The 27,494-nt window shown below is 36.6% G+C and overlaps 1 protein-coding gene across 7 annotated transcripts in view; it reads left to right on the top strand.

Annotated features, from left to right (window-relative positions):
• GPHN (gephyrin) overlaps positions 1-27,494 on the top strand; it is a 593,666-nt gene that overhangs the window by 531,124 nt on the left and 35,048 nt on the right. For all 7 annotated transcript variants that reach the window (XM_077767144.1, XM_077767143.1, XM_077767142.1 and 4 more), the window contains one exon: positions 7,573-7,694. In XM_077767144.1, coding sequence (XP_077623270.1) covers positions 7,573-7,694 — 122 coding nt within the window. The remainder of the gene's footprint in view (positions 1-7,572; positions 7,695-27,494) is intronic.

Below are 27,494 nucleotides of genomic sequence, written 5' to 3'. Positions count from 1 at the left end.
GGAACAGGAAGTTGAGTATCTAGTGTGACCAATACCACTATGTACTTTATGATTATAGCAACACCATGAGGGTAGTATAATTATCCTTAATTTTAAGGAAGAGAAAATGGAAGCTCAAAAACAAAGCAGTTTTCCCAACATCATCTGTTTCGTGTAAGAATAGAGCCTGATTTCACAACTAAGTCTTCTGGCTGTAATGACTTTTTTTCTTTCCTGTGCCACAATGCTTCCCACAGGAATCTCCTTAAATTTCATATCTCCAGCTTTTCGATGGCAGCCCTGAAACCTATTAGGTTATTTTTTAACCTGTCAGGTTAGTTTTTACTGTCATTAGTTTCTTCTAGCTATACTGTACTTATTGTCCAGATTAAAGACTATGACTTACCACTTTAAAGTTGCTCTCACTAACACTTCAGATAGCCTCACTCATTTAATCTATTCCTTTGCTTTCTATGCTAATACCTAAACTGGTTGACTCTATCCTCTACTGTCTCCATTTCTACTTCCAAGCAGAGAAACATTACTGAAAAAAATTAATAGAACTGTGATTACCTGACCGAGAACAATTTTCTGGCATTTAATGTCAACCTGGTATTTAAAGTTGTTTGGTAATCCTGCTGTCACTGTCTTGTTGATTTCCTAGCACATTACCCCTGTGGATAGTTCATTCATACATTCTGTACCTCCTTTATACCAGTAACAGCCCTTCTTTCCCACACTTGGCAAATGACCTCAACACCTTTAATGGAAAAAATGAAACTAAGAAATATTTGTCAAACTGAACTAAATGAGGGCTCCCTCATCTTTTTTTAAATCAAAAATTTCCTCATTCCTTTAGCTATCTTCCTTTCCTCCAATCTAAAAGGAAATGATATTTCTAAGAACAATTCCTCTACTTCTACCTATACATTCATTCTTTCTCACCTTCTTCAGAACTTTGGTTTCTAAATTATTTTTTCTGTGTCTTTGATTACTTCCTCTCTAGTGGCTCATCTCCCATCTATATCCAAATATAAAATGATTACCACTATCATAAGAAGACCTATACTTAAACACCCTATTGCCTCCTTGAGCTACTGCACTGTTCCCCTCCTACTGACTACTAGGTTTGTGCAAAGAGAGGTCTGCATTCATTGCCTTTTCTTTTTCACTATCCACTTAAAACAACAAAAAACAACAACAAACGAAAAAAAGAAAAAACGAAACTCCCAAATCTGAGTAGTGCCCCTTTAGCACAGAAACTGATTTCCTGAAGAGGGTAATAACTCTTAATCTCCATATCCTGCTCTGGTATTTATCCTCCCTAACCTATCTATACCATTTCGTATCAGTGACATTCCTCACCTACCACTTTGAAACTGTCTCTTTTCTTATATTCTGTGATTCTGTGTGAAAAATGGTCAAAAAATTATATATCTAACAATAGGGAACTGATTAATTATGATATATATAGTAGAACTGTTTATAGCCATTGATGCATTATAGACATATATCACTGTCATTGAAAGATATTTGTGATATGCTATTTAAGTGGAAAAAAACCCAGATAATAAAACAGTATTTATGGCACTGTCTCATTTTTACAAATGGCACAGTCAGATTGTTTTTGCTTGAAGGATAATATTCTGTTTTTTACCAAAAACTAAGCATATTCACTACCTTGCACAAGCATTCCTCTACCTTCATATATCCTTTTTAACCTGTTAATGATGGTTACTCTAACCTGTAAATGATGTTTGTAATAAGAGCATGGGTGCATTAAAGATTACATTGCCCACAATGTAATGTCCAAAATGATTTGTCAGTTACTCAAATTAATATTTGTTAAGGTCTTAGAGTTAACAAGGATTTGGCTTTTAAAGTTTAATTTCAGGGGCACCTGGGTAGCTTAGTCAGTTGAGCATCCGACTTTGGCTCAGGTCATGATCTCATGGTTTGTGGATTTGAGTCCCATATCAGGCTTTGTGCTGATAGCACGGAGCCTACTTTGGATTCTCTGTCTCCCTCTCTCTCTGCCTCTCCCCTGAGTATGCACTCCCTCTTTCTCTCAGAAATAAATAAATATTTTTTAAAATTTTTTGATAAAAAAATTTCATATAAGATCTTACAATTTAAGGGGCGCCTGGGTGGCTTAGTCGGTTAAGCGTCCGACTTTCGCTTGGGTCATGATCTCGCGTTCGTGGGTTCGAGCCCCGCATCGGGCTCTGTGCTGACTGCCAGCTCAGAGCCTGGAGCCTGTTTCAGTCTGTGACTCCCTCTCTCTCTGACCCTCCCCTACTCACGCTGTCTCTCTCCCTCTCCGAGAAATAAATAAAAACATTTAAAAAATAAAAAAAAATTTAAAAAAAGATCTTACAATTTAATAGAAGCCTTATAATAATTTATCCTGTAGAATGAAAAATATATTTTTCCTCAACCCTTCTAATTTCTCAAGTTCTAAATTTTTTGCCTCTGTAACAAGACAGATTAACAAGTGAAAAAGCATATATATTTTTTAAAGTTTTATGTGACATAAGAGCCTTCATAAGAAAATGAAGACCTGAAAAAACAGTCAAACCTGAGCATTTTTAATTAGACTTGATGAGGAGTGGAAAGTCATGGAAAGATATGATAGAACAAAGGGTTTGAGGAAAGTGTAGTAAACTGAGGGAAAATTAGCAAGACTTCTTGTTCATTTGGATTCTTCTGTATCCCTTCATCTTCAGAGGGAAGGATGTTCCCTTCCTCCAGGCATAGGGAGGGCACCTCTCATATGAAGGTTTTATCACCTGCTTAAGGGGGAAATCCTTGCACATTCCATTTCTCAAATTCCTTCAATTTGAAATTGCCATATTTGGGGGTGATAGCATGCCTTGGTGTAGCATGCCTTGAATCTCATCAGCCTCTTTTCACAGAGACATTCCATATCATCATTCTCAGATTTAGATGAGTAAAATTTTGCTATTTTGTAGCAAAACTAGGAAAGGAAATTTAGAAAATTAAAATTAAACTAGCATACATTTCTAGTATCATTTTTATATGCTGCTAAAGTCAGGAAAGAAAACACGGGACAATTTTTGAATCAAGATTATCAAATCTGTCTAATTCATGCAAAGAGTCATCACAGTGGAAATAGAATGTGGACTTTTTTCAAATACAATTTGTAAACCTCTGTATTTATTTTTTTTTTAATTTTTTAATGTTTTATTTATTTCTAGGAGAGAGAGAGAGAGACAGCTTGAGCAGGGGAGGGTCAGAGAGAGGGAGTCACAGACTCTGAAACAGGCTCCAGGCTCTGAGCTGGCAGTCAGCACAGAGCCCGACGCGGGGCACGAACCCACGAACCGCGAGATCATGACCTAAGCGAAAGTCGGACGCTTAACCGACTAAGCCACCCAGGCACCCCTAAACCTCTGTATTTATAAACCAAATTCTTAAAAGATTCCTTAAGTTATGTTTGAAAGCTCTGAATGTTCTTTTTTCTCTCTTACAACCTAGTAACCAGGGCAATTAGTTTAACTCTCAATTAAACCTTTAATCAAAAGCTATTTAAAATAAGAACATGCTCCTTTAGAACTTATAATCTGAATTTTTCTTTCAATGTGTTACATCTGTTTACCTGGACAATCTATTTCTAAGGTGTGTGTCCATAATAACTAGAATTGGTTTTTGATCAATTAATAAGTATTCTAGAAAAAGGAGAAAGAAAAGTAGGAATGTATAAGGGAGCTGTTTGCAGTGGATATGGAGTTAGTGACCACTAGAGAAGCCTAATTATCTTCCCTTTGCAAAGAAGGGGAAGGTCTTATGCAGACAAACCCATTTCAAAACATAAAAAAGGGGAAAGTGAGTCGTTATAAAGAATCTCAGGCCCTTTGACAATTCATTCAAGACAATTGATAAATCTTCGGATAAATCTCCAAAGAATAGAAACAAAGAAGGATGTTTCTTAAAATAAATTAAGTCATTCTCTTTTAGAAAGGTGACAGAGAACTTCCTCATGAGGATTTAACAAAAGAATTTTAAATTTTTTACATTTTTATTTAAACTTCATTTTGAAACTTTGCATAACAGTAAAAATGCTAATTACTGAATATTCAGAATTGTATTTCTGAAGAAAAATAAAACAAGCTAGAGTTATGCCAGGACGTACAACAATTTTATTATTAGATGAACCCATGAATTGGAAAAATATTGCTTATATATTATGTCTGAAGGGCTTAGCACTAAGACTGAATCCCTAACAGCTGACCCTAAAAATCAGCAGGAATGGTTAGAGAAGAGATCCCTCCCAAAGCCAATTTCTCAAACATAAACAAAGAAAAGTTCTTACAGACGCACAAGAATTTAGCCAAATAAGCTACATCGTGTTTGTTGACAAAGATGAGTAGTATCAAATCAATGCTTTAACACACCTTCACAAGGAAAACAAAAATTTGTACAGATTTGATCAAATAACCAAACAGTCCTGGAAACCTTATTCTTACAACAAACAAAATAGATATCAGTTGTCTTCAGGAGCTCAACAAAAAAGGATCAGACCTTAAGGAAGTGCTGGACTTATCATCATAAAGAATCTCTGGAACAAAGAGCCTCGAGACTTCAGTGAAGTCCAATGTAACTAATATGCGAATACTCATAGGAAGGGGTCTTGTCTAAGTCTTGGTGGGACCTCAAGGAATATCAAAGTATTGATACAACAACCATCAGGGAAATTTGTTGATCATACAAAGCTGTACAAAAATTCCTGAGTAAGGGAGAGCATCACATCACCATGGCAGAGTCCCAGCAGTGCCACAGAAGGAGGATATTACAGAAGGGTATTTACAGAATTTTGAGAACTGAGGTTGGTCATGAGAACTGGGGGTGGTTTTAAGGCAGAAGTTAGTAAGTGAGGTCTAGGCAAAGACTGGTCAGATTTTATAAAATAGGTGAGTTGCTGAAATAGTCTTATCTTTGGAGCACATGAGTCCATGTGGAGTTATCATGGTCTCAATTTGTCCATGATCTTGGGGTAGATAAGTCTAAACAAGTTTATGTTAAAACAATTTGACTTAAGATAGTTGTTTGAGTTACATGTCATGGTTTAGTACGGTTTCTCTATTATACAAATAATAATACAGTTTTGCAAGTTGATGTTTCAGTTTTATTTCTCAAAAGGAAAGAGTTTGTAGGTATGATAGCCAATTATAATGATTTACAGACATTTAGACACTGAATATCAGAAATGAAGGGATAGAGTCAAGGAGGAAATGTTATTAGGATGTTCTTAAGATTGTGATCTTTGGGAAGATGGTGGACTACAAAAGGAAATAAAAAGAATCAAAGTTTAAATGTTTGAAAGACAGTAGCACCATTAATAATAACAGAAACAGGAAATTGAAATTAAATATATGGTAGTCAGGAAAGTAACAAGGTATGGAGATAATGGATTATGTGTTGTTTTACTTTGGGTTTTTTTTTTTTCTTTTGTATTTTAACTGTGACAGATTTCAGGCATCATTCCAAAGATGACCAGATATATAAGATAACCAAAAAATAAGATTCACTTTTTTTCTTAAATAGTTTATTGTCAAGTTAGTTTCCATATAACACCCAGTGCTCATCCCAGCAAGTGTAAGATTCACTTTTAAAAGGAAATATTGTGATTTATTCTGGTATATTCAGCATTATACTCCCATTCAGTTGTGTTTTTCTTTGAAAAATACTTGAAATGCACTGTAAATCCCACACCCTCATTTAACTAGGTATTATTTCATTATGTCAGTTTTACAGATAAATGACTAGTTCTCCAATGATCTCTAATGGTTCTGTTATTTCTAGAACTGTTTGCAGCAAAATAACAGAAAGGAACTTGAATAGCAAAGAAAACACCCTAAAAACAGGGCTCTTGTTTAGTTGGTCAGTACCCTTTTGTGGGAAAAAAAGAATTATATAACCATATAGTTTTCTTTCTGAAGCAACTTGCTGATTAATGGAGTTAAAGAACTGTAAGTCATGGCCTTTATAAAATTATAATGACTTCAATAACTGTGTGTTAATTAAGATCAGAAAATTAATCTATATTAGCACTGCAATAGCAATTTTCCAAGCTCTGCCAGACTAAGGATGAAAGTGGGTTGCAATGTCACATGGCATCTGATTAAGTTAAATTAATGCAGTATTTGAAGGGAAGACTCCCAGGTGACACTAAGATGATCAGAGTTTTTCGCTAGCTATTTTAAGAGGAAAGTTGGTTGCAAAGCTACTGCTTTTCCAACATAAAGCCAAAGGTCCTGCCACATGGTATCAGAATGAAGATTGAAGGGTCTAGGGGTTATTGTTTGGGAGAACTGAGATATGAAGCTCTAGGTATTGGCCATATTAACAGGCTAAGTATCTAAAACGTGCACACTTGCCTTCAACTTCCTAAGATAATATTCCAGATTTTCTCACTCCCAAGATGTATTTTTATTCATGTTGTATTTCTAAAATCAAGGTGCATCTTAAAATTGATGTATAAATTAAAGTTGTATGTTGGTGTGTCTGCATATGTTAAGGACCCCTTCTCTTAAATATGTTATAATCTGATCTAAATCTGTATTCACATTATAAGCTAATTCCATCTATACCAGCATCTAGGAATAAAATATGAAAATAATTGGGGTAAAATAGGTGCCCTTTAAATGTCATTTTTCATGAAGGAAGATAATCATATTTATTATATATTTACCCACATTAACTGAGTGTTCATTACTTCAGTCAATCCTAACAACTACTTTTCAAGGTGGTTATCATTACTATATGTTATAAATAAGAACATTAAGGCATAATGTGTTTAGGTAACTTGAATTGGAATGTCTGAATCCCAAGCCCTTCCTACTATACCACACTGCCTCACTGAAACCTCCTAAGCTTCCAATAAATTTTTTCATAGACATAATGGTAGATGTCTTTTTTTCATAGACATAATGGTAGATATTGAATCTCTAAAAGGTGATTCCATTCAGAGTCATAGGATAATTGTGCATAGTTCTAGTTAAGTATTACTTGTTTAAATTTGCTAGTAAAGAGACAAGACACCTGTCTCCCTCTCTTTCAAGTATGTTAAACTTCTTTGATACTGTTGATCCCACTTCAGAGAAGAGATCAGAAAGCTTGTTTATAAACAGTTGTTTATATTTTCTTCGGACTTGAGAATATCATGTCACAAAGTCCTTACCTCAGATGTTCTCAGTGAAAGACAAACTGGAAAAGAATATTGGGAGGGGAAAAGAATGTTGTTTTATTTAGTTTGCCCCTGTGAGCAACCACTGGAAATGCCAATCTACAAACCACTATTGTCAAATTATAACCAATGCAGGTGTGATATTTGGCCTGCTGTTTAGTCACCATTAAATTTCTGTGTGCTTTTGAATTCTGGAGGAACTTTTTTTTTCCAACCTCCTATACACCCTATTCAGGGACCCTTTGAGCGTGTATCTTCTATGTGCCAGATACTGTTGTAGGTGTTAGGTATGCTAACCTCTGCTTACTAGATCTATTTCTTTCCCATTAACCATAAGCAACATTATCCTAAGAGAATAATTTGTGGTGATTTTTTTGGCTTTGTAGCTGCTAAATCCTGAAGATGACCTCTTACCAGGAAAGATTCGAGACAGCAATCGATCAACCCTCTTAGCAACAATTCAGGAACATGGTTACCCCACAATCAACTTGGGAATTGTGGGAGACAAGTAAGTATTGGATCTTATTTGGAAGTTGTTTGTACGAATTTGAATTTGGGAGTAGTAACTAAGTAGAATTGTTGCTGAAGAGACAGAAATTTAATACAATAATTTCCACTAATCTCATTCTTCAGAAGCCAAAAAATTATGGACATGTCTATGTCCTTTGGGGACAGACATTTACCTCAAATGCCTATTACAACAGGAGAAATACTTTTGCTCTCCTTTAGGCATGTTAAGTTTACAGGGATCTTTTTTGATAGCATTGGCTTTACTCTAATGGAATTAATGGTGATGGTATTTCTATTCACACGCACTTGTTTCAAGAAAGGCAGGAAAGGGGCGCCGGGGTGGCCTAGTCGGTTAAGCGTCCGACTTTCGCTTAGGACATGATCTCGTGGTTCGTGGGTTCGAGCCCCGCGACAGGCTCTGTGCTGACTGCCACCTCAGAGCCTGGAGCCTGTTTCAGAGTCTGTGACTCCCTCTCTCTCTGACCCTCCCCTGCTCATGCTGTCTCTCTCTCTCTCTCTCTCCTAGAAATAAATAAAACATTTAAAAAAAAAAGAAAGAAAGAAAGAAAGGCAGGAAAGACATGGGTAAGAAGATTAAAAAAAAAAAAGAATGTCAAAATTATCACTAACTGCTCCTCTGTAGTTTTAAGTACAGTTGTTTTCTAGGACTTTTATATTAATTATTATAGCCTTATGTAACCCAAGTTTCTCCAGGCTTCATTCACCCATCTATAAGTACAAAAGGAGGCACATTGACTAGAATTGCCCATCTCTAAGAGCATATTACCCCATATTCTAAATTAACTTAGCCCTCTGCTAAACTCCCCAAGGATTTCTGTAACCTTCCAACCTGTGATCAAGATCAAGTCCACTTTTTCTGAACACCCCACTACCATGCAGCACTGCCACACAGCCCTCTCTCACCAGGATTTCCAGTTCACAAGAAACATGCCTACTTTTAGTAATACTGAAACATCAACCTGGTGGAGACAAAGCTCAGAGACAAATCTAAGTGATGGATAGTTTGATGTGTCGGTCACCCATAACTGCCCCTTTCTCTCTTATAAGCACCTTGTCACTGAGTAAAGCTTATTATATCTGGAGCTTTCTTCCCCAAGACAAGGTAAGAATTTCCCAGCAAATGTACTTTTGAAGAGGCTCCACCTTACCATTTCACAGAGTATGCTCTGACACCTACACCCCAGTTTAAGCTCAAACTGGACACAACACAGTCCAAGCCTTAGACACAGCATTTTGCCAATAACATGAAAAGGAGTTGCTTTTATGTTCTTTCACCTTTCAAAGTTCTCTTCTTTCTCCTAGTTTTTTTCTTTCTCTGAGAATATTGGAATATTTTCAAATGTCATTGTTTTTAAAATCTTCACCTTTGTATTAACTTGGATGCTTAGTTCTAGAGATGCCCATAGATAAGTAGCCAGCCAACTTAGAACTCATGCTGGTGAAGACAGAGTCACAGGTTACTTAGTATCTCTTTGACCCAGGCTCCCTAGCCTTTGGAAGAGAGTAGAAATAACCCACTGAAAAAATGGGGGGGGGGTGCAAGGGGATGAGTGGTTACATGAATTTGAACCTGACCATTAACCTGTCCTTTTTTTTAACTTTTTTTTTAAAGTGTATTTATTTATTTTGAGAGAGAGAGAGAGAGAGCACTGGAGGGTAGAAGGAGATAGAGAATCCCAAGCCTGCTTCGCACTATCAGTTCTTCAAGCCTGATACAGGGCTCCAACTCCAAAACCCATGAGATCATGACCTCAGCCAAAATCAGGAGTCAGATGTTTAAACAACTGAGCCACCCAGGCATCCCTAACCTATTGTTTCATATAAATTTCAAGCACCCAAAAGTTATCCTGACATAGGTACACCTTTACAGAAGACAAAAATTAACTTCCCAAAAGAGATAAGAGGAACCCAAGAGTTCCAAAAGCACAGAGTAGGTCCTGAAACTCTAGGGAACCACTCACCAGATTGTTTAGGATTTGTTTCCCAGCTATAACTGGCTCTGGCCTTGCCTTCAAGTATATTAATGGGCTCTAAGAAATAGTATAAGGTAACAAAATAAGCACTATTGTGTGTATGTCATTTTTACCTTGAGCTTTTCTAATCCTGTTCACTCTTCCTATTTTTGCATTTTTGTATATAAAAATAAATGCTTACTTGATATACTGTATATGCTGCCATTACACCATTGAAGGCCTCGTATGTTGATATGCTAATATTTAATTGTCTGAGGCCCTCACTGTTGATTTATCATAGACATTTACTAATAATATCGATATTACATGTAACTCCAAAATGTTCCTTGAAAACAGCATATAAAGAACAATAAAACTATAAGCAAGATATAGGCAGTTCTGAGAATATACCAATCTCTAGTGCATATCCTTTTCTTAAATGGAAATATGTTCCAGAAAACTGAGAACCATTTTTTAAAAATACAATACAAATCTAGACTTTCTGCTATATTGAAGAGGGTTAAATGGTAAGAATGCAGAGGTGGAATGTGGGTGGAAAGAATTTATAACTGTTCTAATGGAAATGTGTGCTGGGAATTTAGCAGAGGAAACAAGGTACATTTAATCTGCAGCCTGTTGATACTCTGTGAAGGCTGCCTCCCTCTTCATTCTTCTCGATCCTATGTAGCCTTTTGCTAATGAAAGCAAATGTTATACAGAAACCTCTCTGTGAAGCTCTCCAGGGAAACAAGGGTCATGGGAGAAACTACACTTTCTTTAAAGCAGGGAGAGAAATAGCTCAAAAATGTCAGTAAGCCCAGAACCCCTGCTCAGTTGTGACAGATAAGAGTAGGGTGTAAGAGCTCTATTCTTATATTTAAAATAAGGTTGGAGTCTGGTTTTTAAATTCTGTGATTCTACTTCTCAGCTCTTATTCTTATCACCATAATTATAATGATAAATGTTAAAATTGTAGAGTAAGACTCTATAACTTATCTATGTTAAATTAGGTAGAATTTTTCCTTTGTTTATTGTACATTTTATTTAAAAAGAGGGTACAGTGAAAATTATGGGAGGGGTGCTTCAAATACCTGAGAGTTAACAACTGTATTTTAAAAGCATTCACTTATAAATATTTTGTGTGTATTAAAATATATTCCATGACATAGTTTCTCACAGCATGTGGAACACAATACTGTTGGAGTTCCTAGCAGTTTTTTTTTTAAAAAAAAAAAAAACAAATTTTGAAACGCAGAGATGTTAAATGAATTTGCACAGCGTTATGCAAGTTAGTGGCAGAGGTGAAAATGGAATCTTAAGTCTTGAAATTAACAATCTGTAATTCTTTCGTATCATTATGAAGACAAGATAATAACTACACATATGTCAGAAAGGAATCATAACTATGCACTACAGTGGTCAGTTTTTTTTATAAAGTTGCACTGTTAGCTAAAACATGAAGGATGAATAGAATTTGTATAGTTAGAAAAAGAGTGTGTTAATCAAGTAGGAAACATGCAATGAATAAAAAATAGAAAAGTAGAAAATAAAATACAGAAGTAAAAGTAAACAGCTAGCTACTCAAGTCAGGCCAGAACGATTAAAACAGGAGGTTTAGGTAGAAGGATAATGGAGTTCAGTTGGGTAGAAATTTGACCCCAGACTTTGAAAGGCTTTGCAATCCAGGCAGAACTACCCAATTAATTTATATTTGAAGCTTTTTTAAAAAGCAAAATTGACATAACCATTATTTTACAAAGATAATTTGACCAAGGTATATCACATGGGCTAAAGTTGGAGATGGACTAGGTATAAGAACAACACAATTTGTTTATTCATTGTTTAGCCAGTCAGGAAGTATTGGTTGTGTACCTATGAGAATCACCTACAGATCTTATTAAAAGTGCAGATTCTGGGGCACTGTGTGGCTCAGTCAATTAAGCGTCCAATTCTTAATTTCAGCTCAGGTCACCATCTTGTGGTTCATGAGATCAAGCCCATGTTGGGCTCTGCACTATCAGTGCAGTATCCTGCTTGGGATGCTCTCTCTGCCCCTTCTCTTTTCTTTCTCTCTCTCTCTCAAAAATAAACATTTTTTAACGCTGATTCTGATTTAGCAAATGTGGGGTGGGCCAAGATTTTGCATTTCTAACAAACTCCCAAGGATACCAAGCTGTTGGTCCATGGATCACAGGAAATAACAAGGAGTTTTGTCAATTTGATCATGCATCTACTATGAATTTTAAGACAAAGGCTTTTGAAGATACAAAGCTGAAACAGAACCTACATCTTGCCTTTGAAATTACATGTACTAGAAATGTACTAGAAATTATAGACTAGTAATATAAATGTTTTTATAAAGTTCCAGAACTTAAACTCACATTTGAAAGTAGAATTTTTTAGGGGCGCCTGGGTGGCTTAGTCGGTTAAGCGTCCGACTTTCGCTTAGGTCATGATCTCGCGGTTCGTGGGTTCGAGCCCCGCGTTGGGCTCTGTGCTGACTGCCAGCTCAGAGCCTGGAGCCTGTTTCAGTCTGTGACTCCCTCTCTCTCTGACCCTCCCCTGCTCACACTGTCTCTCTCTCTCCTAGAAATAAATTTAAAAAAACATAAAAAAAAAAGAAAGTAGAATTTTTTAAGAGATTAAATCAAAGACATTGTGAAGGTTATTACATATAACAAAAGAATGTCAGTGTTGATTTATCTTCATCTGGATTACAAAGCCTCATCAAAATGGTATCTGACTATAAACACAAAAAAGAAAAATGCCTACAAAACCCAGCTATTAGGTCTCTCTACCACAATTTTACATTCCTCTCTAGCAATATACCATTTCCACTTCATGTTTTATTTGTAGTTCATCCTTTCTTGATTTTTGTAGCTCTTCTTCCTATGCTCATTCCCTAAATTCAGAAGTCCTCATTGCTCCCTCTTGGCTTTCTGTCCTTCTAATTCCTAATGCTAATGACTCCCAAATTTCATCTGTCTTGAGCTCCATACCTAGAACCACCTCCTCCTATGTGCATCTTCTTTAAGTTCAATAGGCACTGCAAACTCAATCTGTCCAAAACTCAATTCACCGTCCCCTCACCTCATTCACCACGTCTCCCCACTACTGCCCTGTTTCATTTCCTTTCATTCTTCTGTCTCAGTGGCTGCCTCACCACCTACCCAGTCACCCAAGCCAGAAGAAACCTGGTCAAGTCATTGCAGGTTCTCTCTTTGACTCACCCCTCTATTTAAGTCCTATAGATTTTCTCTTCTTGATATTTCTTCTCTATATTCTCATCCCTTCAGCCCTACTGTCCTGGCTTAGTTCAGGGCTCTATTTATTTTTATCTATACACACGAGACTCCCATCTTAACTGGTCTCCATTCCTCAAGTCTTCCCCTCTAACTCACCCTCTATTCTGATACCAATAAGGTACATATTCTATGCCTATGATAGAATTGGGGCTATATTAAATATGGATAAGCATATCCTATAATTCAACAAACTTTTTGAAGGGTTACTGTGCCAGGTACAGAGATCAATGGTACATTATTAGTAAGAATACAAAGAAGTTTTCAATTCTGAGCCTTTCTTCTCTTCCCTCCCTACCCAATCTACATCCATTTTCTCCAGACTCCTTATTACAAACATGTCAGTCTTCACTGAGTACCCATTAAATATAAATAGCACTGTACTACATTCTTTCACTTATGTACCTTATTTAAGCCTTTTGAAACAACAGAGCCAGATAAGTGTTTTTTAACCCCATTTTGGAGATAATAGTCCTAAAGCTTAAAAAAACTAAACTGTTCAGAGTCATGCAGCCAATAAAAGGCAGAGTAAGGAGTTCAACCCAGGCCTGTCTTAAGGTTCTTTCTAGAACCTTTTGTTCTACCATGCTACCCTTTTAACTGGAGTTAGCATCCATATTTCATTAATATTAAGGTTAATAAACTAAATAGGCTACATCTATTTTAATAATTAAAATCCCTTAGTAAATAGTAGCTGTGAACATTTCAAAAGCCAGAGAGAAAAATTTAGTTTAAATTGTGAATTACATATTAACTGTAGTTATAAATGAATTTTAAAGACTTGAGTTGCAGAATCCTAATCTTTAGATGATATAGAAATGAGGGAAATGACAGGAGAATTTATTACAGTATTCCTTTTATAATTTCTACCTTTCTTCTCACATCTGCTGGGGCTGCATTTGTGGTATTTGTTACATCTGGATAATTTGTTACACCAAGTTCATAGTATCTTCTGTTGGGGTGGGGAGATGAAGGAGAGGAAAAGAGAAGAGAGCATACACACAGTGTGAATATATAACACTTTGGTAGTCAGTGCTACATTTATTCAACTTACAAATGACCTAGATTCACAAAGAGCCAACCCTATTCTTATCTTTTCCCTATTCACCATGTAAAGCTCCTCAGTCACTATGTTAAAAGAAGGGAAAGGAGAAAAAGCATTTTGAGAAGTGAAAGAGGAGAAGGCCAGGAACAAGAACAGTTTAGTGGTACAATTATTCTCTTTGCTCCCTGATTCTCACAATATAGCCTATTTAGGAGAGATGTTTGTTAAGCTCAGATATCCCACATACTAGCTAAATGTGTTCTATTCACTTTGCTATACTTTCTGATAATTTAATATTTAAAGATCCAGTTGTGTTAAAAAGTATTCTACCTGAGAAAGAGTTTGCATATTAACATGAATAAGTTTAAACCACACATCCAACATCTGAGTAAATCTGCTGTCCTGAATGAACAGGAGTAAATTACTTAGAACTTGGAGTTCTTTGAGGCAGTGGGAAAACCCTTAGGAAACAGAACCTTAGCATAGCAAGATACTAGGGGCCTGGCAAAAAGTACATTGACCGCAGGAAAAAACTAAAGGTAAGTGGGAAGATGTCATAAGCAAATGCTTTACATTTCAACATAGTTTCTTCAGTCTTCCACCTTGCTTCCACAGTTCAGGCTAGTATTACAGAGTAATTCAGTAATATACAAGTAACATTATGAGCTAAATTAAGGTTTGTTTGTTTACCCTAGAATCCATCTGTAGTACTTATAGATGTTTATATAGAAAGGTGTTAACATTAAAAAAAAATTTTTTTTTTTTTTTAAGAAAAAAAGGGAGGGGTGCCTGGGTGGCTTAGTTGGTTGAGCTTCCGACTTCAGCTCAGGTCATTATCTCACAGCTTGTGAGTTCGAGCCCCACATAGGGCTCTGTGCTGACAGCTCAGAGCCTGGAGCCTGCTTCAGATTCCGGGTCTCCTTCTCTCTGCCCCTCCCCCACTTGCACTCTGTCTCTCTTTCAAAAATAAATAAACATTAAAAAAAATTTTTTTTAAATGTGTTCTAAGTTACAAACAACCAATTTTTCATATAGACTCTGGGAACATAACCTGTTAGTTACAAATTAGCTGTGCAGGGGCGCCTGGGTGGCTTAGTCGGCTAAGCGTCCGACTTTCACTTAGGTCATGATCTCGCGGTTCGTGGGTTCGAGCCCCGCGTCGGGCTCTGTGCTGACTGACCGCTCAGAGCCTGGAGCCTGTTTCACTCTGTGACTCCCTCTCTCTCTGACCCTCCCCTGCTCACGCTGTCTCTCTCTCTCTCTCCTAGAAATAAATAAAACATTTAAAAAAAAAATTAGCTGTGCAAAAAAGACTGAACCTGAAGCTGGCAGCTATGTACTGACTGCATGGTATCTTTTAATGCTGTCTACAGAGATGTAATTAGTAGTAAGACATTGAAAGATTTTAGATACAGGTTAACATGATCGTCTTCTATTCCTGGTCCAGTTCTATTATGCACATCTTGGGCCATGGTTCTAGAGGTTCTAGTGTAAATTTTTATGTAACTTTTTAATCTTAGAACAAATAAGTGTTCATTGAAGAAAATTTAGGAAATACAGGTTCATCAAAAAAAAAAGCAAAGAAAGGAAATTAACACATAATCCCATTACCCAGTATTACTCTCCTTTTATTCTTCAGTTCTCTGTGTGTATACAGTTTATATACGTGTGTGTACGAAAACAAAGAAATCATACTCGTATTTTAACTTTTCATTTTTCCACAATGTACCATAAACATCTGTCTGTATCATTACATAGTTCTCTGCTATATCACTTAAATGCTTATATATTATTCTCCAGTATAAAGTTTAAGATTACCTTATTTATACAATCTCTTATTGTTAGGCATTAGGTTGTTTCTAATCTTCCTCATTTACAAGTAAATGATGAACACCTGTATATAACTAAATCTTGGCATATACTCATAATTATTTGAGAGTGTCTTTAAATTTTTATTTTATTCATTTTATGACCATTTGTTGATTGTCTGCCATACTCAAAATTATATTGATAGCAGAGTTGAAATGGCAAATAACTGCTGTCCTCAACTGCTGGTAGGCATGTAAAACAAATTTTTCATGACTGTATCCTCAACAATTAGAACAATGACAGCACATGGTAGCTATTCAATAAATGCCAGGAAGCAACAGGAAAAGAAAGAGGGGCAACACTGAGTGTGAACCTGAATGTGAAACTAGTCAAGTCTAGAGATTTCTAGTTGGCACAAATTGGTGTGAGTTTATAGGGATAAACTACTTCTAAGCTCCATCCTACTTCTACCTTGAATATGGGATAGGAGATGTCCTGGTTTTCTTTTCCCCATGGCTGGTTCAATAACCTCTTAGCCTCCTTTTGTCCTCCGAGACAACCTGAAGTACTCCTGTTTCCCTACTGTGGGGGAAGAGTCTGAGACACATGAGGAAGTTTGGATAGGTAAATGAATATGGTGTACTAGATTTGCTAACCGAGATAATTGTGACCAGACTTGGTTAAAATAGTCATCATTTGGGCACGTATGTTCTTCTCTGTTTTTCCTTTCCCTCACTTTCCTGAAAAATGTCTTAGAGAAATTGCTATTTTGTGTGGCTTATACAGAGTGGGAAAAGGATTTGTTCATATTAAGCCAGGGATATTTTATTTCCCACCAGCCTTTAATCTCCTTGAAGGCGTGTCTTGGTAACCCTATGTGCACAGCACTAAACAGGAGTACATATAGATTAGATAGCCCTGCCATCTTTTCCTATACTACCCTCTCTTTCCATGGAACCTAGAAACTATGCAACTGTCCAGAAGAATCTCATAGGTTCCCTTCATAGGGAGTCCAAAAACCTTAGCTATGGGAGCAGACCAGAAAGTATGGCACTGACATCAGAATTGCATTACTAACTGAGACACATCTCCAAAAATGCACAGTGTAAAGCTTTGTGTCTGAGATAATTCATTTTATATTTCTGAAGAAAAAGAAATATAAAATGGGAGGGAGAGCAGAATTCCAAATAGATTTAGGAAGCTTCTAATTTCAAAAGTTGGGGAGCTGCTCCCTTAGGCTTAAATAGATGATGTTATACATTTACCTCTTCAACATAATAATTAGTAATCGTGATCCAAATACACAGAATCCACTTGGGGAAATTTTTTTAGATAAAGTTCAGCATTAATTGAATTTATATGATGTCTAAAACTGATTTTAACTATTGAGCTGCTTTAAAACAGCTTGGTAATTTACCTTCTAACTGCTGACTTGGACCTTCTAGCCTTTCAAGGCCTGCAGGGCTGAGAAATTCCCATAATTAAGAAAAGGGTTCCGCCTTCTGGAAAATTGCCATCACAGAAGCCTGCCCCACTCAAATCATGCTGGCTTCCTAGGCTCTATCATAGATTGATGTTTTGGATTTGAATTGCCTGCTCCTGTTGCTGCAAATTTGTGAAGCTGCCTCTTCACATTAAAGCATGAAACAGAAGGAACAAGCACTGGGATAGCAAATTGGATCTTAAAAAACTAGCACATTTAGGAGGAATTATCAAGATCGACTTAACGTACAGTGATTATTTGGGCAAAGCCTGTTGCCTTACATCTTAAAATTTGTGAACAAAGCATATCTTAACATCTTAGTGTTTACCTAATGTTCTAAAAGTAGAAATTTCTATCAGGGAGACTTTAGATCCAAATCTAATTAATTCTTGTCATCCTTATAAACTGCCTCTCTTCCCTTATGAAATAAATACTTTTGGGGGCATCTGGATGGCTCAGTCAGTTGAGTGTCCGACTTCAGCTCAGATCATAATCTCATAGTTCGTGAGTTAGAGTCCCGCACTGGGCTCGCTGCTGTCAGCTCAGAGTCCGCTTCAGATCCTCTGTCCCCCTCTTTATCTTCCCCTCCTCTGTTGTGTGCTGTCAAAAATAAATATTTTTAAAAAGAAATAAATACCCTTTTCTGCTCAAAATGCAAAGTCTTAATTTCTCAGTCAACATAATTTACTTTCTGATAGACTTCTAAATAGATTTATTAAGAGAGATCTCTCATTTTCTATTGGCCAACCAAAAATGTGCTTTCTACTTTAACATGCATGCTTTTTTACTAAGTGAAGCATGGCTTTTTTTTTTTTTTTTTAAGTTTATGTACTTATGTTTCAGGGAGAGAGGGAAAGAGACAGAGAATCCCAAGCAGGTTCCACACTGTCGGTGCAGACCTCAGGGCTAGAACTCCTGAACCCTGAGATCATGACCTGAGACATAATCAAGAGTGGAATTCTTAACCAACTGAGCCACCCAGGCGACCCTAACCAATATTTTTAACAACAACCAAGGCATCCAAACAAATGGGTTTAATAATAAGAGATTCTTCCCACTCTCAGGGACAGACTCTTTTGGTGGTTACTATAGTTGCCTTTCTTAACCCTTAAGAGTTGCTATTACAGTTGATGTTGCTGATCCTTCTAAAAATAACTTCTGGGTATTACTGTACTTTTAGAAATTGTTTTCTTACTTGACCCCCATAGAAAGTTAATATCTTCCAGAAAGCCTTTCCTGATTCTCCCATGCCACTTATGAAAATTCTGTCCCACTCAACATTTATACTATTTTACCTTGTATGTATTTGCACTTTAATTAAATGTATTTGAATTCCATCAATGATATTAATTTCATTGCTTATTTTATTCATTTTCCTAAATTTTGTCCATGTGTTTTCTGCACTAGCTTATAAACTTTAAGGTAGAGACCATGCTTTCTTCTGTGTTTACATGACTTTGTAGTGCCTAAACACCCAGTGGGACTGAAGAAGGACTAAATGATGACTAAATTTTGTATGGAGTTTGATTCAATACATAAAGTAGATACCTAGAAAATACTTGCAGTTGAGGAATTTATCCTTGACCTTTGACAAAATCAGTAGATGCTTAGTATATGTTCAGAAATGTTTTTTGCTATCTTGGTATAATCAATTGCCATTATTCCTCCATCTCCAAATCCTAGAATTTTTCTCCTTTTCCTACTGTCATCTTCACTTATCTTAAAATGATACAGCTCACAGTTGGTATAACAGATGAAACAGGAAACTAATTAGCAGCTATTGTCCATCTGTGTGTTTATATTAAATATTTTAAAATAAACCAGCATTTGCATTCTGAATGCTCTGTCTGAAATCCATAAAATCTAAACTTGGGTAAAGGCTCTGTCTTGGTTTTGAATTTTATAGTAGACTTCATGATAAAGCAAAAAAAAAATTTTTGTCAGAATCAGGATTATAGTCATGTGTAGTGGCAGCTGGGTGGCTCAGTCGGTGGAGCATCTGACTCTTGATATCTGGATTGTGAGTTCAGGTCCCATGTTGGGCATGGAGCCTACTAAATTATTTATAATTTAGACATAAATAAATAAGGATTATAGTAATTTAAGGCAGACACAGATTTTAAATTTTTTAATGTTTTTTAAATTTATTTCTAAGAGAGAGAGAGAGAAACAGAGTGAGCAGGGGAGAGTCAGAGAGAGAGAGGGGAGGCACAGAATCTGAAACAGCCTCCAGACTCTGAGCTAGCTGTCAGCACAGAGCCCAGCGTGGGACTCGAACCCACAAACCGTGAGATCATGACCTGAGCTGAAGTCGGACACTTAACCGACTGAGCTACCCAGGTCCTTCAGGTAGACACAAATTTTAAAAAGCAAAAAAACTCTGAAATGAAGATGGGCTTCCATAGCCCTCTGAAATCTGAAAAGATGTTATAGTCAGAAGATATTATACCTTCTAGATATATTCTTCCTTCATAGAAATTGAAGTACATAAAGAATTGAGAAAGCTACATGCATTCCCTGATATATTTTGAGGTATGCTTTACCTTTCTGTTAAGTTTAGGCTTTTTTGATGTCTGATTAAGTTAGAATTCTGTGGAGAGTACTTTTATTATTATTGGTAGCCATTTCCCAAGCTGAAAGTGAATGTCATAGCTTTGGGAAGAAAAATGCTTTTACTTTTTTTACTCAAGTCAAATAGTCAAATGCCCCTGATGTTCAGAAAGTGAGAGGAAACAGGTATGTTCTGCAAGATGAGTATTACATTGCAATGTTTGAGTCAGTTTCTCCCTCTATGCTTCAGTCTATATGTGAAAAGAAAATAGTCATTGTGTTTATATTAACTGCAATTATTTGCAGAGAATCACAGTATCTTAGAATTGAAAGGAGCTTCCAACATTAGCCAATTCAGTCTTTCACCTAGTGAAGGTGTTAAAGAAAATTTCTGACAGCTAGCCATCAGGTTTCTGTTTGACACTTTTAGTGAGAAAGATCTTCATTCTGTTGTTGAATGGCTGCTGTGGTAAGCCAAAGTCTTTATCCCTGTTTCTTCCACCCATTAGTCCTAATTCTGCCTTCTGGAGCAATACCAAATAAATTTATTCCCTCTTTTATATGACATCCTTTCAAAGAAAGTACTATTTATGGTTATATAAGTGCCAAGTAATATCTTCTCTTCCGTCTGCAGACAGTACTATTATATTACATTACAGTTGTAACAGTTGTACACTCTTCGTTCCCAAAGCTACTGTAAAGAGACTGAGTTGATGCCAGGGTTAATTCAGTTTATTGAGTGGCTACAATGTGCAGGGCAGAGCAACCAAGAAGCCTAGATAAAATGAGACCTTGCCTTGTGAGACAGCTACACATTATTGTAGCGAATTTATAAATTTGCCTTTTATCACAATTTGTTGCCTCTCTTTATGCTTTTTAGTTCTTTTAACTTAAATTCCACTTTGACATTAATGTGCCACTCCTGCTTTTTTGCTTATTTACACTTGGCTGGTGTTTTTTTGCCCTACTGTTTTGTTTTTTTTTTTTTTTCAGTCTTTCGTCTTTTAGTGTACCTTTGTGAATAACATTCAAATGGGATTTGAGCTTTAAAAAAAAAAAAAGGCTTAATCCTCCCTCACACCACCTTTAAATTACTAAACCCTTAATCCTGGCATAGAGTTTATTTTGCTTTACCATGAAGTTTGCTATAAATGATTCCTTTGATATTTTTTCTTCCATCTTTATGTTGACAATTCATCCAACTTTGTTATTTCTTCCGTGTCCTTTTTCCTGTTATTGGCTTTATCCAGGTGCTATTTATTCTCTTTCGGTCCCCTTACTATTTTAGAAGATATGCTAGACTTTACCATTTCCCTCATGCTTTCTTTTCAATTTCTGATAGTCATAATCAAATATGCATTTCTCCACTATTAAATTTTTTAAAGGTGCTAATGCCTTCTTCCAAGGCATTCCCATTTGCTCTATATGTTCCTATACCAGTGAACTTTTACTTCCCCCATCTTCTCCCACCCCTAAGCCTTTAGGTATTGCTGAGAAAATGCTTTGAATTCTAGACTACTATTAAGTTGTCTTTAGCAGTGAGTCTGTACACCTTCTGGGGAATTCATATCTGTTACATACATTATAAAATCCCAGTTTATTTAATCATTATTCATTTAGACTTAGCTATATATGTAGTTTTAATGTTTGTATATGTATTTCAGAAATGCCTCTCACTCTCTCCATCTTCCCCTATCTTGAGATTTCTGATCTGATCCTTTTTTTTTTTTTTTTTTCATTTAGAGGCATTTTTCCAAAATATTACTGGTTGATATATTATCTGAATCTTTGCATTTTTAAAAATATGAGTCTGCTATCTTTATAGGTAAATGGTGTCTGGGTATAGGATTTAGAGCTTGCAGACCTTTTTTCTCAGAGTATATTTATGGTAATCTATAGTTTTACAGTTAGAGTATTGTAGGTAAGAAGTCCAAAGCTAATACTCTTTTTCCTTTGTTTTTTTTTAATTTTCTTATGATTTATTTATTTCTGAGAGAGAGAGAGACAACATGAGCAGGGTAGGGTCAGAGAGAGAGGGAGACACAGAATCTAATGCAAGCTCCAGGCTCCGAGCTAGCTGTCAGCACAGAGCCCGATGCAGGACTCGAACCCCACAAATGTGAGATCATGACCTGAGCCGAAGTCAGATGCTTAATCGACTGAGCCACCCAGGTGCCCCTCTTTTTCTTTTGTTAATAAACCCCATCTTTCCATGTGACAGCTGGTGAGGTTTTCTCTTTGTCCTTGAAATCACAAAATTTTACCAAGATATTCTTAGGTTTATATTTTTTGGCAATCTTGTCTTAAACTCAGTACATTTTTTAAATTTCCAAGACCTTTTCAAATAAATGAAATTTTCTTCCTCCATTAGTTCCTTTTTTGTCTTTTGGAATTCCTGTTGGTGATCTACAGTCTCTTGCTCTGTCTTCCAGTTTTCTTATTATTTCCTGCCTTGATGTCCATCCCTTTGTATTTCTGTACATTCCCTTGAGGTATTTCTGCCACTTGGGCTTTCAGGCCACTGACAAGAGTTTGCACCAGGCACTGCCTCCACCTTTATCGACTAAGTTTTAAAATTTGAAAATCATGGTTTTTGTTCTAAAACATCCTTTTAATGTTGTAAGTATATCTCTATTATTGCTTTGTTTGTTGTTATTGCTGTTAAAATTATTTATTGCCCCAGCAGTTTTATTTCAGTAGCACCTGTCCTAAATATTGTGCTTATCCTACCACCCTTCAGCGGCTGGCCTCTTAGATTGCTGGTATTTTCCTTTGCCTACTGAGAGTTTTATTTATGCTCAGCCTACAGGAGGCTGCTAGGGTAGTGTGGCCATTATGTGAACTTGGTTGTAGTGGAAAAAAGGATCACACGTGGTAAAAGGCACCGAAATCACAACTCATGAATTGCAGAGCACCAATGTCAGGCTACCAGTGTTCTAGTGAAATACAAAAAAGATTAAAAAAAAAAGAGGCAGAGAGAGAGAAAGGAAGGAATGAATGATACCTTTATGCTTAAACTATATTCCACTCCGCTTCAAATGATTTCAATCAGTGAATGTTAGAGATAGAAAGAATGTGGTCGAAACATTCTTATTTTACAAGTAAGGATAACGAGACCCCAAAAAGTGATGTTTGTTTTTCAGAGTCATCTCAGTTAGCAGTAGAGACAACACTGGGTTCTAGACCTTCAATTAATATTTCTTAAATTTTTAGCTTTTTGTTCTAAATCAGCTCTCTTGTAGAATGCTTTTATATAGTATTGGTACTCTAAGAGAACAGTGGGTAGGTACTTAATAATTCAAGTGAAAATGGATAGAAAGTGCTAGTAAATCAAGACTAATGCTAGTATTAGATTTATCTTTAAAGAAATCACTAATCACCATTCAAATCTAATTAAAACTGTAGTTGTTAATGAAGGAAGAAGTAAATGATATCACAATATTCCTTTAAGATGTGCTATATACTTTGAGAAAAGGGAAGCTACTGGTATATACCTAGGAAACATAATCTACTTAATCCAGTATCCCCCACACCCAGTGGCAATGGTGAGAAGATAGTTCAAATTATAAAAGTACAAATTGTTGGTTTTTTATCACCTCTATTTAACATAAACAAATAAGATTTATATATTTAGACTAAAACGAAAATAGCTCCTATTGAAGGCACACTCTATATGACAAAGTATCTTTCACTCTTTGAATATTACTGTAGTTTAAAAGAACAGTGGAATGGTAACCTTGAACCTTTCACCACCTCTGTGAACCCCAGGGCCCTCTCTCCTTGTGCCTAGTCATAGAATGGTGAAATTAACACATAGCTGTGAAAGTGCATAGCTCTTTTACTTTTTTTAATGCTCATTTATTTTTGAGAGGGAGAGAATGCACAGGAAGGGCAGAGAGTGTGAAAGAGGGAGACAGGGGAGCCAAAGTGGGCTCCGCGCTGACCATAGAGAGCCCAGTGTGGGACCCAAACCCACAAGCCATGAGATCATGACCTGAGCCGAAGTCAGATGCTTAACTGAATGAGCTACCCAGGCACCTCAAAAGCGCATAGTTCTTTTACAACACACATGTTATTGTCATTACTTTTGTTTCTTAAATATCAAATTATCTACTATATACAAAGTAATGTCATATGAAGAAGACATATGAGATATATACAGTCATATTAAAATATCAGATTATAATGTTTTAGTTTTACTCTTCCATCTTTGAGAAAATTATATACCATGCTCCATCTAACACAACTGAGAAAATCATGAATTGTTTTTATTCTACTGTAATATCCACAATTATAATACTTGTTACCTTATTCAGAGTAATTGCTTAGTCTTAGAAAACAAACGTGTTTTATTTCTTAAAAGTAAAAAGGTGACAGGGGCGCCTGGGTGGCTTAGTCGGTTAAGCGTCCGAGACTTTCGCTTAGGTCATGATCTCGCGGTTCATGGGTTCAAGCCCCGCGTCGGGCTCTGTGCTGACTGCCTGCTCAGAGCCTGGAGCCTGTTTCAGAGTCTGTGACTCCCTCTCTCTCTGACCCTCCCCTGCTCACGCTGTCTCTCTCTCTCTCCTAGAAATAAATAAAAATATTAAAAAAAAAAAAGTAAAAAGGTGACAGAAAGGGAATGTGAAATAAATGGAAAATACTGGCATTTGTCAAATCTGAGAGATGAATACATAGGTATTATACTATTATCTTATGTTGGAAATATGTTGTCATTTAAAATATATTATGAGGGTGCCTGGGTGACTCAATCAGTCGAGCATCCAGCTCTTGATTTCAGCTCAAGTCATGATCCCAAGGTCATGGGATTGAGCCCCACATCAGGCTCTGTGCTAAGCGTGGAGCCTGCTAGAGATTCTCTCTCAAAATAAGTTAATTAATTAATTTAAAAAATATATATTATAAAAAAGAGAGCAAATGTATGAATTATAAACAAGCCCTAAAGTCATGTTTAATCAAAATCTTACTTAGTTTCCATCTAAATATAGGATTCAGAATCACATTTGTCTCAGTCCCCAGAATTATACGAACATGTCCACACATGTGCTTTTCTAGTAAGCATAGACAGATTCTCACTTTTTGCCTTAGCATCCTGTATTTGGTACTTTTGCACCAGGGCCATTCTCATGAGAATTTTCCTTATATGACATGTCATACTCCAGGAAAAATTAGATGATTACTCTAGTTAGTCAGTAGGATGGAATAAACACATAATAAGGATCCAAATGTTTTAGTTCTAGCTTTGCCGCTTACTGCTCTCTATTCCACCTTTAAAACACTGCTTTGCTCTGAATATTACTTTCCTTTCCTGTAAAATGAGCATGATAATACCTGCTCAATCTACCTCATAGACTAATTGTGAAGTAATAAATGGAGTTATAGTATACCATAAATGAAGTTATAGATCCTCTATTTTCATGCATTTTTACCTGTCCCTCCAGTAGGTTATGATCTCTTACTAGATTCCAGGCACAGAAGTATGCAATAGAAATTAGAGTCAAAGAGAGGGGCAGAGGAAGAAAGAGAAGAGCAGGACCCAAAGAATGCACCAGCTGTGATACTGAACACAGTGGCCCCTCCCAAAGGCCTTTCCAACCTTAAGATTCAGTGATTTTGTGAATACTTGAGCAGCAGAGTAGAAAGCAACATTGACAATATTCTTTGAAACATAATAAATTATAGTGAGGATTTGGCATAAAACCTATGTTTAGTTGATTTCTGCAAGTTAGAAAATTTCATGTGGAGAGTTGATGACTCTGCAGTTCTATAAAATAGAAAAAAAGTCTCCCCCAGATAATATAAAAATAATGATTAAGAATAAATTCACTGAGGGGTGCCAGGGTGGCTCAGTCAGTTGAGCGTCCGACTTCAGCTTAGATCATGATCTCATGGTTCATGGGTTGGAGCCCCGCATCGGGCTGTGTGCTGACAGCCAACTCAGAGCCTGGATCCTGTTTCAGATTCTGTGCTCCCTCTCTCTCTCTGACCCTCTCCTGCTCATTCTATCTCTCTCTCAGAATTAAATAAAACATAATAAAACATTTTTTAAAAAAGAATAAATTCACTGAAAAATATGATTTGCATCATCAGCTGGCTTATCCCAGGACCTTTATCCACATACAAAGATCCATCCATGAAGATGTGCATGCCACTGCTGCTTTGTCTCCAGGAACTTTACTGTAATCCTCTAGAGCTGATCTGTTATAAATTAGATTTTGTAAAATTGGTGAAATGGTATAATATCTCTTTGTATTAACACAAAATTATATTTTGTTGATAATATTCAACTTGGCTGAATTCTTGGATCAGTTCTAGTAGGCTTCTGGTGGAGTCTTTCGGGTTTTCTCTGTAGAGGATCATGTCATCTGCGAAGAGTGAAAGTTTTGACTTCCTCTTTGCCAATTCTGATGCCTTTTATTTCCTTTTGTTGTCGGATGGCTGATGCTAGGACTTCCAGCACTATGTTAAACAACAGTGGTGAGAGTGGACATTCCTGTCGTGTTCCTGATCTCAGGGGGAAAGCTTTCAGCTTTTCCTCATTGAGGATGATGTTANGAATTCCCCAGGGAAGCCATTAGGTCCAGGGCTCTTATTTGTTGGAGATTTTTGATAACTGATTTGATTTCTTCACTTGTTATGGGTNTGCTTTCAGAATTCTCTCTTTGTCCTTATATTTTGCCAGTTTCACTATGATATGCCGTGCCGAAGATCGATTCAAATTACGTCTGAGGGGGAGTCCTCTGAGCCTCTTGTATTTCAACGTTAACTTCCTTCCTCAGGTTGGGGAAGTTCTCTGCTATAATTTGTTCCAGGACTCCTTCAGCACCTTTCCCTCTCTCTTCCTCTTCTGGGATTCCTATGATACAGATATTGTTGCGTTTGACCGTATCACTGAGCTCTCAAACTCTTCTTTCATGTTCCTGGATCAGTTTGTCTCGTTTTTTGTTAGCTTCTTGTTTTTCTATAATGGTATCTTCTAAACCACTTATCCTCCTTTCTGCCTCTTCTATCCGTGCATTGTAGGCCTCTAATTACTATGTATCTCATTTATCGCATTTTTTAATTCATCATGCCTATTTTTATTTTCCATTTTGTCTGTAGCCATAATTTCTTTTATGTCCCCTATGCTTTTTTCAAGCCCAGCTATTAGTGTTATGATTATTATTCTAAACTCTTGTTCAGTTATGCTGCTGATATCTGTTTTGAGCAGTTCATTAGCTGTCATTTCTTCTTGGAGTTTCTTTGGAGGAGAGCTCTTTCGTTTTGTCATTTTAGTTAGCTTTCTGGCTCTTGTTACTTTTAAAGAATTGTTATGCTCTCTGCACCTGTGAGCGCTGCTGTATCCAAGAAGCCTCTTTGACTGTCCAGGGCAGTTTTTTGAATGGTATCTTTTGGTCTCTCTTGTTGAGACCTTGGTTATTTTATTTTCCCACTCACAGTGATATTTGGGACTCTCCACCCTGTGTACTCTGGCTTGTTTCTCGAGGTAGCCCTGGAGAAGAAAACAGACAGACAAACACACAGGGAGCAGGAGCACACAAACCCACAGACAAATCCAACTAATATGCAAACCGAGAGGGAAAACGAAAAGATGGAGGGGGAGGGCAAATAATAGAGAATAAAAAATACATAAAAG

This window comes from Crocuta crocuta, unplaced genomic scaffold, assembly GCF_008692635.1.
Source record: "Crocuta crocuta isolate KB4526 unplaced genomic scaffold, BGI_CrCroc_1.0 scaffold55, whole genome shotgun sequence".
Lineage (NCBI taxonomy): Eukaryota > Metazoa > Chordata > Mammalia > Carnivora > Hyaenidae > Crocuta > Crocuta crocuta.
This window is presented reverse-complemented; position numbering and strand designations above follow the sequence as displayed.